This window comes from Sinocyclocheilus rhinocerous, unplaced genomic scaffold, assembly GCF_001515625.1.
Source record: "Sinocyclocheilus rhinocerous isolate Xijiao unplaced genomic scaffold, SAMN03320098_v1.1 scaffold889, whole genome shotgun sequence".
NCBI classification, from domain to species: Eukaryota; Metazoa; Chordata; class Actinopteri; order Cypriniformes; family Cyprinidae; genus Sinocyclocheilus; species Sinocyclocheilus rhinocerous.
In genome coordinates, this window is record NW_015638024.1 from 2,261,132 (window position 1) to 2,273,392 (window position 12,261).

General features: G+C 34.6%; 2 protein-coding genes across 2 annotated transcripts in view; one reads left to right on the forward strand and one right to left on the reverse strand.

The window, feature by feature from the left end:
* The window catches only part of LOC107749521 (uncharacterized), a 5,554-nt gene extending 1,935 nt beyond the window's left edge, over positions 1-3,619 (forward strand). Inside the window, exons 3-6 of the mRNA XM_016564699.1 lie at positions 719-866; positions 946-1,083; positions 1,522-1,749; positions 3,113-3,619. Coding sequence (XP_016420185.1) covers positions 746-866; positions 946-1,083; positions 1,522-1,749; positions 3,113-3,426 — 801 coding nt within the window. The 5' untranslated portion in view covers positions 719-745 and the 3' untranslated portion in view covers positions 3,427-3,619. The remainder of the gene's footprint in view (positions 1-718; positions 867-945; positions 1,084-1,521; positions 1,750-3,112) is intronic.
* Positions 3,620-6,016: 2,397 nt separating this feature from the next.
* LOC107749467 (transcription factor E3-like) overlaps positions 6,017-12,261 on the reverse strand; it is an 8,394-nt gene continuing 2,149 nt past the window's right edge. Inside the window, exons 3-9 of the mRNA XM_016564639.1 lie at positions 10,965-11,189; positions 9,537-9,632; positions 7,977-8,088; positions 7,813-7,869; positions 7,647-7,722; positions 6,870-7,017; positions 6,017-6,602 (exon numbers count right to left, since the gene is read on the reverse strand). Of these exons, the coding sequence (XP_016420125.1) occupies positions 6,150-6,602; positions 6,870-7,017; positions 7,647-7,722; positions 7,813-7,869; positions 7,977-8,088; positions 9,537-9,632; positions 10,965-11,189 (1,167 nt within the window). The 3' untranslated portion in view covers positions 6,017-6,149. The remainder of the gene's footprint in view (positions 6,603-6,869; positions 7,018-7,646; positions 7,723-7,812; positions 7,870-7,976; positions 8,089-9,536; positions 9,633-10,964; positions 11,190-12,261) is intronic.

Sequence of the window (12,261 nt, forward strand, 5' to 3'; positions counted from 1 at the left end):
TGAGATTTATGCATCATCTGAAAGCTGAATAAATAAGCTTTCCATTGATGTATGTAATATTTGCTAGGATAGGACAATATTTGGCCGAGATGCAACTATTTGAAAATCTGGAATCTGAGGGTGCAAAAAAATCAAAATATTGAGAAAATCGCCTTTAAAGTTGTCCAAATGAAGTTCTTAGCAATGCATATTACTAATCAAAAATGAAGTTTTTATATATTTACGGTAGGAAATTTACAAAATATCTTCATGGAACATGATCTTTACTTAATATCCTAATGATTCTTTGCATAAAAGAAAAATCTATAATTTTGACCCATACAATGTATTTTTGGCTATTGCTACAAATATACCCCAGCGACTTATGACTGGTTTTGTGCTCCAGGGTCACATATTATTATTTGCTTTGTGCATATCAAATGTATAACTCTAAAATGAATATATCCATCCATAAAAGTAGTCATATTGGTCACAAAACAAGAAAAGTAAAAGAGTGTTCACATTATGAACTGTTAATTCCATAATATATCAACATGTCAAGTGATCAATTAGCTTTCTCCCTCCACAGTATTTTACCATTAGTATTTAAAATATGCCACAGACTATAGCACATCTCTTTTCTTTGCATCCTGTGTTTGAATATTTAATGACATAGTTAAGAGTTCAAATGCTCCGGCATTTTTTCACTCTACATCTTTACACTTATTCCTTGTTGTAGCGAATACAGTGAGAGGAGTTTGAAAAGATGGATTGTGACCATGAGGATGAACATGGTGGCCGGTTACCAGCTGGATCAAAATCCAGCTTTCGTGATGATGAGCTGCAAAACAGATCAGTTCTTAGTACATCAGCTTTTCAACACACTGGTAAGACTTTTCTGTTCTCTTTTAATACTTCAGTATAGAGGAAAAGAGCAACTAATAGTGTGGTTTATTTATTTAACAGAGTCATCTGATGTAAAAGACCTGGAATCTACTAGAACATGTCTTAAGGATAATGAACTATCACCGACTGATGAACTTTCTGGGAAGGAAAACTCGTGTCTTATTTCTCCTCCGAGCAAATCAAAACCGCTAGCATTTGGTGAATATCCAACACACTACTGTTCATTTTTTAAGCTAACATCCATATAACTTTATTATTGTCTCCTTTTTTGGTTTAAATATTTTTATTATTAGAAATTTTAGCAGACAGTCACTTGTAATTACACTTTTTTAAATACAAACATATAAAACTTACATTTTAACAAATAAACATAAAAAAAAAGAAAATGAAAAACAAACAATAGTCATGAAAATAATAAATGAACAAATTTTTTTTAAATACATTTCCCCCCACCCAAAAACTTAACCCATAAGTGCTGTCCAGTGGTAAAAGTAGGTACTGAAGGCATAATAAACCTATAAATCACAAGTTTGTAGAAAGGAAATAAAAGGGGACCAAATTTTTTCAAATAACAAAATCTTGTCTATTAGGGTATACCTGATTCTTTCCAGATGTATTGTCTCCTTTTTTTAATAGATGTGCATATCAAAGAAGTAAAAGCAGATGTGAAAAAGCCATTTCAGAATGTCCTAAACCCTCCCGGCAGTGACATCAGCGATGCTTTTCCTGTCTGCGTTCAACTACCCACAAACCATCTTAAAAAGTCACATATCACCGATTATAAAGCAACACACCGTCATCGCAAAATCAGCCAGTCCTCCACCTCCACATTGAGTCGTTTGAGCCTGAAAGCTCCTGTTGAAGGTAAGCAACACTTCAAATTACATTTGACTCAATGAAATGAGGGATTCAGTTTTTTATGACATCTTATGCATTATAGATGCTGAAATCCTCACTAGCACGCCTGACAACAGCTTTCCCTCTTCCTGTCATCTTTTATCATATTGATGAGGATAAATTGATGAGGATGCACAACAAACATTTTTGGTGTGGTGCTGATTAGTAGTATAAAGGCTCTTAAATTTATACAAAACAGGATAGCAGTTTTATGATGGACCACACTGTCAGCAAAGCTGTTTTATTTGTCGTTACCACATCAATATTTTGTCTGTGATTCAGCCATTCATGGAATATGCTGGGTTCAATACAAGTTAAGCTCAGTCGACAGCACTTGTGTCATAATGTTGTTGATTACCACAAAACTTTGTCATTTTGACTTGCTCCTCCTTTTCTTTAAAAAAAATCTGGTTTACAGTGAGGCACTTACAATGGAAGTGAATGAGGCCAATCACTGTTTTAACAGTATAGCAACAAGACATCAGCAATGTGTGTGTTAACATGATTTTACTGTGAAAAACAGTTTCTAACCTTTTCTGTGTAAAGTAACATTCAATTTTACAACTTTTTTTATTCAACTTTTTTTTGTTGCCACGACAATGTAATGCTTAAAACAACTGAAAAAAATTATGATTTAAAGGAACACTCCACTATTTTTGAAAATAGGCTCATTTTCCAACTCCCCTAGAGTTAAACAGTTGAGTTTTACCGTTTTCGAATCCATTCAGCCGATCTCCGGGTCTGGCGGTAGCACTTTTAGCTTAGCTTAGCATAGATCATTGAATCTGATTAGACCGTTAGCATCTCGCTCAAAAATGACCAAAGCGTTTCTATATTTTCCTATATTTTTTAAAACTTCTGTAGTTACATCATGTACTAAGACCGACGGAAAATGAAAAGTTGTGATTTTCTAGGCCGATATGGCTAGGAACTATACTCTCATTCCGGCGTAATAATCAAGGAACTTTGCTGCCGTATCATGGGCGCAGCAAGCTAAAAGTGCTACCGCCAGACCCGGAGATCGGCTGAATGGATTCGAAAAACTGTTTAACTCTAGGGGAGTTGGAAAATGAGCCTATTTTCAAAAATAGTGGAGTGTTCCTTTAAAGGAATAGTTCACCCCAAAATTTAAATATACTTATATTGTAAATGCATGACCATAACCTCAGTGTTTTCTTTAAAAAAAAAAAAAAAACAGATATGAGTTGAAATTAATCTTGTGGTAATCAACATTATGCCACAAATGTCAATTGATCTTATCTTTTTGTATTGAATGCAGAATATGCATTTAATCTTAAATAAATTCTTTGCTTTTTTCTTGCACTTCTAGATCTGTGTGCTTCCTTTCTGTTGGCGTGTTTGTTCTGCAAGTTTTGGGATTGCGTGCTGGCCGTTGGTGATGGATGTCAGTACTGCGTGGCCTCTATCTGTTCATCCTTCTGCTCTAACGCATGCTGTTGTGACCCTTCCTCTCTGGAGGACTGTATAGATTTTTGCCCATGTTGCAGCTGCACTGAATACATGGAGGCTTGTGGCTGTAGTTGTGGAGAAAACACCTTTGACTGCTCTATTTGCGATCTCTGTCAACAGACAACTGAGTGTCTGGAACTAGGCATGGAACTCTCTCAGCTTCTGTTTCACTAGCTGCTCATGACATCTCACACTCATTTATATACTGATCATGACAATCACATAAAGCTGGAATGGAATGTAGCAAATGTAATGTGCTGATTTCACAAGCATGTAAATCTGCTGGTTGATCGTGGCTGTGATACTGCAAGGCTGCATTTGATACTGCATTCGAGGGAAAAAAGCATATGCCATTTACGTCACCTGAACCAGAATATATTGAAATATTATGTTTTTGTTTAACTCATTGCAATTTGAGAGTCAATATTTGGTCAAATTTAATTGTCAAAGGTAGAATTCTCATTTACTTTGAAATTCATATTTTAAATTTTTTATTCATCAACTTCTTTAATTTTTTTTACATTGTTATGAAGATAAATTGCTTTTATTGGCTAATTGTGTGTGATGCAATGATTCATGATATGATTTGGCAAGATGATGTATCTTATATTCTGTTCTTGAATTAAAAATATAAAACAGCTGTCTTTATCTTTTAAAGCTCCTTTGTGTGAAATGGATGTAAGTCAATGTATACATAAGTACTAGATTTGTTTACCTAGAACAGATCACTTGCACATCAAATCTAGCAGTTTAAATTAATTTTGAGATGATACTGGAGGTAAATATGCAAACGGAAAACTCTAAAAAAAGAGAAACATTTGAAAGTCAAGCAATCTAATCAGATTTATTCTCATCAGTTTATTTTAGCCAATTAAAGGCTGCCAACACACAGGGATTCTAATTAAAATACATTTTCTCTCAATGATAAATTAAGTGCTTTGAAAAACCTTGTTTACAAAAAAGGAACAACACTTTCCCTTTAATTGAGTACAGATGTAATGAAAGTAAAGGCAATGACACACCAGCAGCAGAACAATAACTGGCAATTTAGTTTTAATGAGTGGAAATATGCCCTAAGACACACTAATGCTTATTTCTAAGGGCTGTACTGTCAGCGCTCGAAACAATAAAACAATATTATTGCTGTGTGACTTCAAATAATTAAATCACTTCAAACATCCATGCCTGTGATAGAAAAAAGGGATATTGCATAATCACATTCAAGTTTTTAAATACATTTTACAAGTCTGCATTTAGCTTTAAATCATATTGTTTTATACATTATACATTCATTTGAATTGCTGCAGAATTAATAGAGAACAACTTTTAAACCTTTGAAGATTTGTATTCATTTTTCTATAGTTACAAACCAAACAAATGACTTTTGTTCCTTTACGCTAAAGGCACAGTTTGATCAGAGATGAAACTTCATTTGGCTTTCACAGGCAGTAGTCTTAATGTCATATTTCTGAGCACAATACAGATGTGTAAGTTTACTGTCAGAACATTTATCTTCACTGGTAAGCGTGTATTTAGCTGCATCTTAACAAAACGCTGATTTAGATCTACTGGTTAAAAAAAGCACTTTAGGCAGAGGTAGCTTGTAAAATTGTATACCTGAAAAGCTATTTGTGCATGACATTTATGTGGCTTGTTTCCTTCTACACATCGTAAAAATCTGTAACACTTTATGCAAAATTCATTAACATAAGGTATCATGAACTAACAATGAACAACAATTTCAACAACATATATTAATCTAGGTTAAATGTTAATTTATAAATATACTACTGTACATTGTTACTATACATTGTCCATAATTAATTTTTATTTATACATTTTTAGAATGCATTACAATATATTATTTTAAAATGTATTAGTATATGTAGAAATTAACTTCTAGTAAAACTAGAAATAATTTGACGTTTTTTCATGATACCTGATGTATTCAGTAATGCTAATGAATTTATACAAATTTTACCTTATAGTAAATTGTTACCAAAAATCATGTATGAGCACCTGCACCATCACATATTTGTTTAGCAATGTAACATTGAAGAAGGTCAAATGAACTAAACATAAAAGGAAGTGTTGTAAACTAACAAATAAAATGTAGAAATTTCCAACCAGTTAGTAGTAAATACGCAAGTACTAGGCTGAAAGTAAAACAAGCAAAGAATGTTAAAAAATAGAATTTTCTGATATATGCAGTAAATATTGCTTGAACATTTTCAACATAATATGAAAAATGAGTTCATGCTATTATACAACTCCAAAACATCCCTTTGGTGCGGCTACTCACGCCACACTCCAAAATCATAATATATATGTGCACGTGCATGCTCTGAATGCAGAGTCTAAAACACATCTAAAACATTAATAAACGTCACATGATCTACCCTTACAGCAACACAGCTATGCATAGACAGGATAAAATGTCCTAAATTTTAGCTACAAAAAGGCTTAATGTTTTGGGTGGGTTTCAAATTTGGGATAAACTTTTGGGTTCACTGACTGCCTACAAAACTGTGTAATACTATAGTACATTTTTTAAATTAACTATTTTATGGAGATATGACAGCACAACACATGGAGTGTTTCTAAAAGGGATAGTCTACCAAAAAAAATTTACATTTCTGCAGAACACAAAAGAAGATATTTTAAAGACAATTGGTAACCAATCAGTTTTGGTAACCACTGTCTTCAAAACAGACATTTCTCAAAATACCTTCTTTCAAGTTCCACAGAAGAAAGTAAGTCATGCAGGTTTGGAAAGACATGAGCATGAGTAAATGATGACAGAATTTTCATTTTTGGGTGAGCTATCTCTTTAAAAACATCCCATGGCGTCCCACACGAGGAAAAGCACAGAAACATACATATAGTAGTCAGTTCGGTCACAAGTCATCCTCCATGGTCACACTACTCCTGCGGCTGCTGGTCTTGGAGGCTCCAGGGGACATCGGGGAGAAGAGTGGATCTGAAGACCTGACGATGGGCATCGTGCAGCCATCATCCATCAGAATGTCACTAAAACCCACGTCAGGGTAAAGATCAGAGGCCGTAGGGTCGTCCAGCTCCGCAAAGCTAAACGTATCCAGATCGAGAGGGCCGCTTACTGCTGCAGCAGCCGGAGAGCTGGAGGAAGGTATTGTGAGGAAGGGAGAAGGGGAAGTCTGTGTCATGATTCCATCTATGCTAAGGTGGCTCTGAGGTTGGCCTTCCCCAGAGCCAGGCTGCATGGACTGGTTTCCTTGTAGTAGCTGTTGCTGAAGGAAGGAAGCGTCTGCACTCAGGTCTGGAGACATAGTGGTGGAAAAGCCATGATGATGAGCTTGCATCTCTAATGCCTGTGTGCAACAAACAGCAGGGGGTGTTGGAGTCCATCTTTTTTTCAGGATATCACAGTGTTCAGTTTTCTAGACAACTGTTTTTATGTTCACATTTATGTTGATGGCATGTTCATGCCATCCTGCAGGCATAAATATTGTATAATGGAGGAAGTGACGTGTTAAATGGGATCGATAAAGGATGATGTGTTTTTGGGTACGGACAGAAAAGCGAACATCCTTGTTTGGACTTTGTGTTGTAATACAGAATGACAGTCGATCACATACCTGTATGTGGAGCAGCAGAGCCTGGTTTGATTGCTCCAGTTTCTTCTGCCTCATCTCAATCTCTTTGGCCCTCTGTTGCTCTTTCTGAAGTTTTCTAATATAATCAACAGAAGCCTTCAAAATGGTTCCCTTGTTCCAACGCATCTCCCTGTCATTTTAACCAGACAAGATGTAAATATTATGCAAAAACAGTAATACTGTGAAATATTACAATTTAAAATAATGAAATATGATTACAATTTAAAATAACTACTTTCTTCTTTTAACGTACTTTTTTTAAGTATTTTAAAATGTATCATTGGTGAAAACAGTTGTGCTGCTTAATATTTTTTGTGGAAACCGTGACTCATTTTTTCAGGATTCTTGGATGAATAGAATTTTTAAAAGAATAGCATTTATTTGTATTTTATAAATCTTTTGTAATATTAAAAATGTCTTTTGCTGTCACTTTTGATCAATTTAATGCATGCTTGCTGAATAAAATATATATTTTTTATTTTCAGAAAAAAAATGATTGACCCAAACTTTTGAACGGTTTTGAACTTTTGTCAATTTTAAAACAAAATAGCAGTGGTTCAAGTGCTGCTGACATGCCATTCAATTAAAAAAAAAAGAGAATTAAATCAATAAGAGTCTGATCACAGCCTTCAAAATTAATTTCAAGCATAAGCCATAAAATCAGCCAAGTGTGTCCAAAACATTTCACAAGTATTGTATATTTTTGTGAAATTATGTGTGGTTTCTCTAAAAAAGTTCTCCAAAAGGAAATAAACTTACGGATCACTGGATTTGGGTATCATAGCCCCCAATTCCTTTATTCGGTCATTGATGTTGAATCTCCTCCGCCTTTCAACTGCAAAAAGCAAAACATTTATTGAGGCTAAGCCGTGTAATGACAATACGCAAGCAATATACTACTGGAGCCTGTGTCTTTTGAACTCACTGAGATTGTGATTATCTTTCTTTTGCCTCTCCTTCATGAAGGCTCTGGTATCTACGTCTGAAAATAAACAGCTATTGTGACTACCACACAATATTGTAGATACATAAACACAACAAACAACTGAAACAAATGAAATACAGAAGATGGGCTGAGTAAATCATTACCAGTTAATTCCCTTTTAATATTAGTCAGATCTGCTGGACAAGAATTGCTGACGGCGATGGTGGGGGTCACCATGCCAGGACTGTTGTAGACATCCAGAAGATTGCCTGGTAGCTAAGACAATAACAGAGAAATTGAATAAAAAAATCTTCAAAACATCAAACTGCACCAGGAAAGATCACAGTAATATGTGACCCTGGAGCACAAAACCTTTAGTCGCTGGGATATATTTGTAGCATACAAAAATACATTGTATGGGTCAAAATTATAGATTTTTCTTTTATGCAAAAAATCATTAGGATATTAAGTAAAGATCATGTTCCATGAAGATATTTTGTAAATTTCCTACTGTAAATATATTAAAACTTAATTTTTGATTAGTAATACGCATTGCTAAGAACTTCATTTGGACCACTTTAAAGGCGATTTTCTCAATATTTTGATGTTTTTGCACCCTCAGATTCCAGATTTCAAATAGTCGTATCTCGGCCAAATATTGTCCTATCCTAACAAACCATACATCAATGGAAAGCTTATTTATTCAGCTTTCAGATGATGTATAAATCGCAATTTCGAAAAATTGACCCTTATGACTGGTTTTGTGGTCCAGGGTCACATATGGTGATCACATCAGCCTAAAATATATCGTTTAAAATCAAATATCACTCTACCATCAAGTATACTACTGTTCAAGCACCTGGCTATAAATGAACTCCACGAACACTGACATGTGCTGTAATAAACTGATGCAAAATCTTGTCATTTAAGTATGCAAAGTAAATGTGTTAGAATTCAATGTGTGACTATATTATTACATGCAATTAAATTACTGAATTGTTCATTCATACAGAGAAAAAAAAACAACTTGCAGACAAGTTACTATAATAACATTACTATTATTAATTAAAATAACTATGTAATTTCATTCTAATATAAATATTCTGTATTTATATATTACAATGAAATATATAATATATATATATATATATTATGAATAAATTATAATAACAACATTATTTTAATTTGAAACCACAGCGATTCAAGATGGATTTCTTTAAGAATCAAGGCTAATAAATTTAAGAATGAGATTTTACCTTTCTTTTCTTTTCATGCTCCCGCAATAAAACTAAAATCCTCATTTTATGTCAATTCACTTTTACTCTTTGCTCCAGAAAAAAAAAACTAAAGTAAAATCCTTCACCAGTTCTTTCTATCCCGTGCCATGCCCCAGCAAGCTCTGCACACTCTGTTCACAGTCCTTTTTGTGCCCTCCCTAATGATTCCTGCCTGGCAGGTGTTAGTAAAGTGTTAGAAGTGAATGTTTATGTCGATTGCTGAGGTGTATCCCCATTTATCACCCCCCTCGTAAGTGCAATGGTCAGCACTCACTCTTAAGAGGGGTGGGGACATTTACGTTCAGGAAATTCTCTCTCTGTAGCTTTCAAAATGGTTTGTGGTGGTTTACCACAAATATAGCTGGGGTTCAAAGAGGCTTTTATTCGGAACATTGCCGTAATGTTACGGATGTGTTCATCAATAATGAAGATGATCGCTCAGCTTACCGTGTTTGGGAGTTGCAGGCCAGAATCTATCAGTGACATGATGTCATCATTGAAGCTGGATTCAAGGCTGATGATGTCGTCAATTACATCATCCATCTGATCATTAAATGTTGAGAGTTAAGATCATTAAATGTTGAGTGTTGCATATCTAATCACATAATTAAACAAATTGGGTTATAAACATGTATTTAGGGAACCAATGAACTGTATTCTTAACAAGAAAACTGTCAAGTGTGTGTTTTATGGGCGATCTAAAGCAGAAGTGCTGTATGGTGTGAAAGAGGGGTTCAAATATAATTAAGCTGCTGGTGTGGTATTTTGCAGTACAATGTAACACAAAGCTAGTGAGAGGGCAAGCAGAACAGGGAAAGGTAAGCGTGTTCGCCTACAAAAATAAGGTTCCATTTTTTAACATTAGTTAAGAATGAAAAAAACTTCTAAACCATTTAGTAATCTTAGTTAAGTTAGTTAGTTACTTATTTACTAATACTAATCAAAAGTTGTACCTGTTGAAATTTAATGGACCTGAGCTAACTTGAACTAACAATGAACAGTTGTATTTTAATTACCTAAAGTTGACAAAGATTAATAAATACTGCAACAAATATATTGCTCATTGTTAGTTAATGTATTAACAAACGTTAAATAATGAGACTTTATTGTAAAGTGATACTGCTGTTAGGAAGAATATTAATGTATATTTGTGCAGAAATAATTAGAAAAAGAGGGAAAAAGTGGAAAAGACTTCTTTAGTATAAATCAGTAACCATAAAACATAAATTAGTGTTTCTAAGCTGGTGGGCAGATGTTTTTATAGGTTTGCAGACAGTGGTAAAAATGCAAAATGAACAATAAATTCCAACTATACAACATATAATTGTGCATTTTAAAATCGTAAGATAGGTTTAGCAACTTCAAGGGAGGGGAAAAAATGCTTCCGTTTCATTTTAAAGACATTTTTGTTTATTGTTGTATGATAAACAATTATGATGCTGTGTTGGGTCGTCATTTGATATCCAATATAAAAATGTAAAAAAAAAAAATTGCTACTTTCAATTTATGTTTACACAAACAGGCATGTTCACACAAATGATGATAACTATAACAATAACTAGAAAGTTTTAAAAATTATTGGAATTCATAGTCCACAAAACAACTATAACAATAACACCACAGAGGAATATAGTTTTTAGAACAGTTTTTTCCAGTTGGTGAACAATAAAACCATTGACAGCCAATCAGAATCCTTTTGGCGTTAAAGAGTTCAAGCATTAAAATTGGCAGATGACATAACTGCAGTAGAATGTTATTGGACGCCAATACAGTTATCTTGATAGTTATCATTCTTGGTGTGAACTGGCCTTTACGAAGCTCCTACATTTGAATGAGATGATCAGCACACAGTGTATTTTTTAAGATGTGTATTACCTCTTCTTTGTTGGAGCCCAGGTTAAGATGTGCCATTGGGCTGTTGGGAGCACTGCTTGCAGAGAGGCCCCTCTCCGGAGCAGAGTTTGACTGCAGAACGGGGGATACACCGAGAGTTTGTGTGGCAACTTTATTTCCTAGTGTGGTGGACAAGTACTGCTTCACTTGCTGCCTCTGAGCCTGCTGGATGTGGTATTTAGTTGGGTTTTCAAGATGAGTTTGCACCTACAGCAAAGTGAAAACACTGGATCAATGGCCATGCAAAAACAGTGACATTTCATACTCTACGCATTACGTTGTTGTCCACGTAGTAGTTACCATGAAGGAAATTCTGTCACTTTCAATTAAAAAGGGAACTCACACTTAAGTCTACATTGGATGAATGTGACATGAAACTAAAATTAAACTTTCGTGGAGCTGTCTACAACGAAGGCTCCCACTGCAACTGTCAGAAGTGTTTAAAAATATATCATAGATAATGTATTTATTAACCTTTATTTAACCAGGCAAGCATAGGCGTAGCTTGACGTTTGAGCTTGGGGGGGCCAAACCGAACCCGTGGATTTGGTCAGACGTACTTTTAACATTACGTTGTTGTCCACGTAGTAGTTACCAAGGAAATTCTGTCGTCACTTTCAAAAAAGGGAACTCACACTTGTTAAGTCTACATTGGATGAATGTGACATGAAACTAAAATTAAACTTTCGTGGAGCTGTCTACAACGAAGGCTCCCACTGCAACTGTCAGAAGTGTTTAAAAATATATCATAGATAATGTATTTATTAACCTTTATTTAACCAGGCAAGCATAGGCGTAGCTTGACGTTTGAGCTTGGGGGGGCCAAACCGAACCCGTGGATTTGGTCAGACGTACTTTTAAACACATTTTAGTTTTGCTATAGTAAATCTACATATTCACATTCACATAGGGCAGTGGCAAGTGCGTGAGGTTGTCATGGTAACCACATACATTGCCCACGAATTACAGCTGCGCTTCTATTTTGCCACACTAAACTTAGCAATAAACACGTTTAAAATGCACAATAAACATGTCTGTCAAAACGATCTCAAAGGAGGCTTTTATTAAGCAAATCAAGGAGTGAATTACGCATCCACTGTTTTTAAAACAGACATTTGTTGGGCTTGATTCAAGTTAATGCACAATGAGGCGCACACTTTTTATTTAGTCTTATTGAATAGACGATAAACAGTTTATATTCTAAAATCTATTTAAAGGTTGTGTTCTGTGAAAATTAAATAACATTTGGATGTAAATGATCGGCATAAAAGTAGTGTGC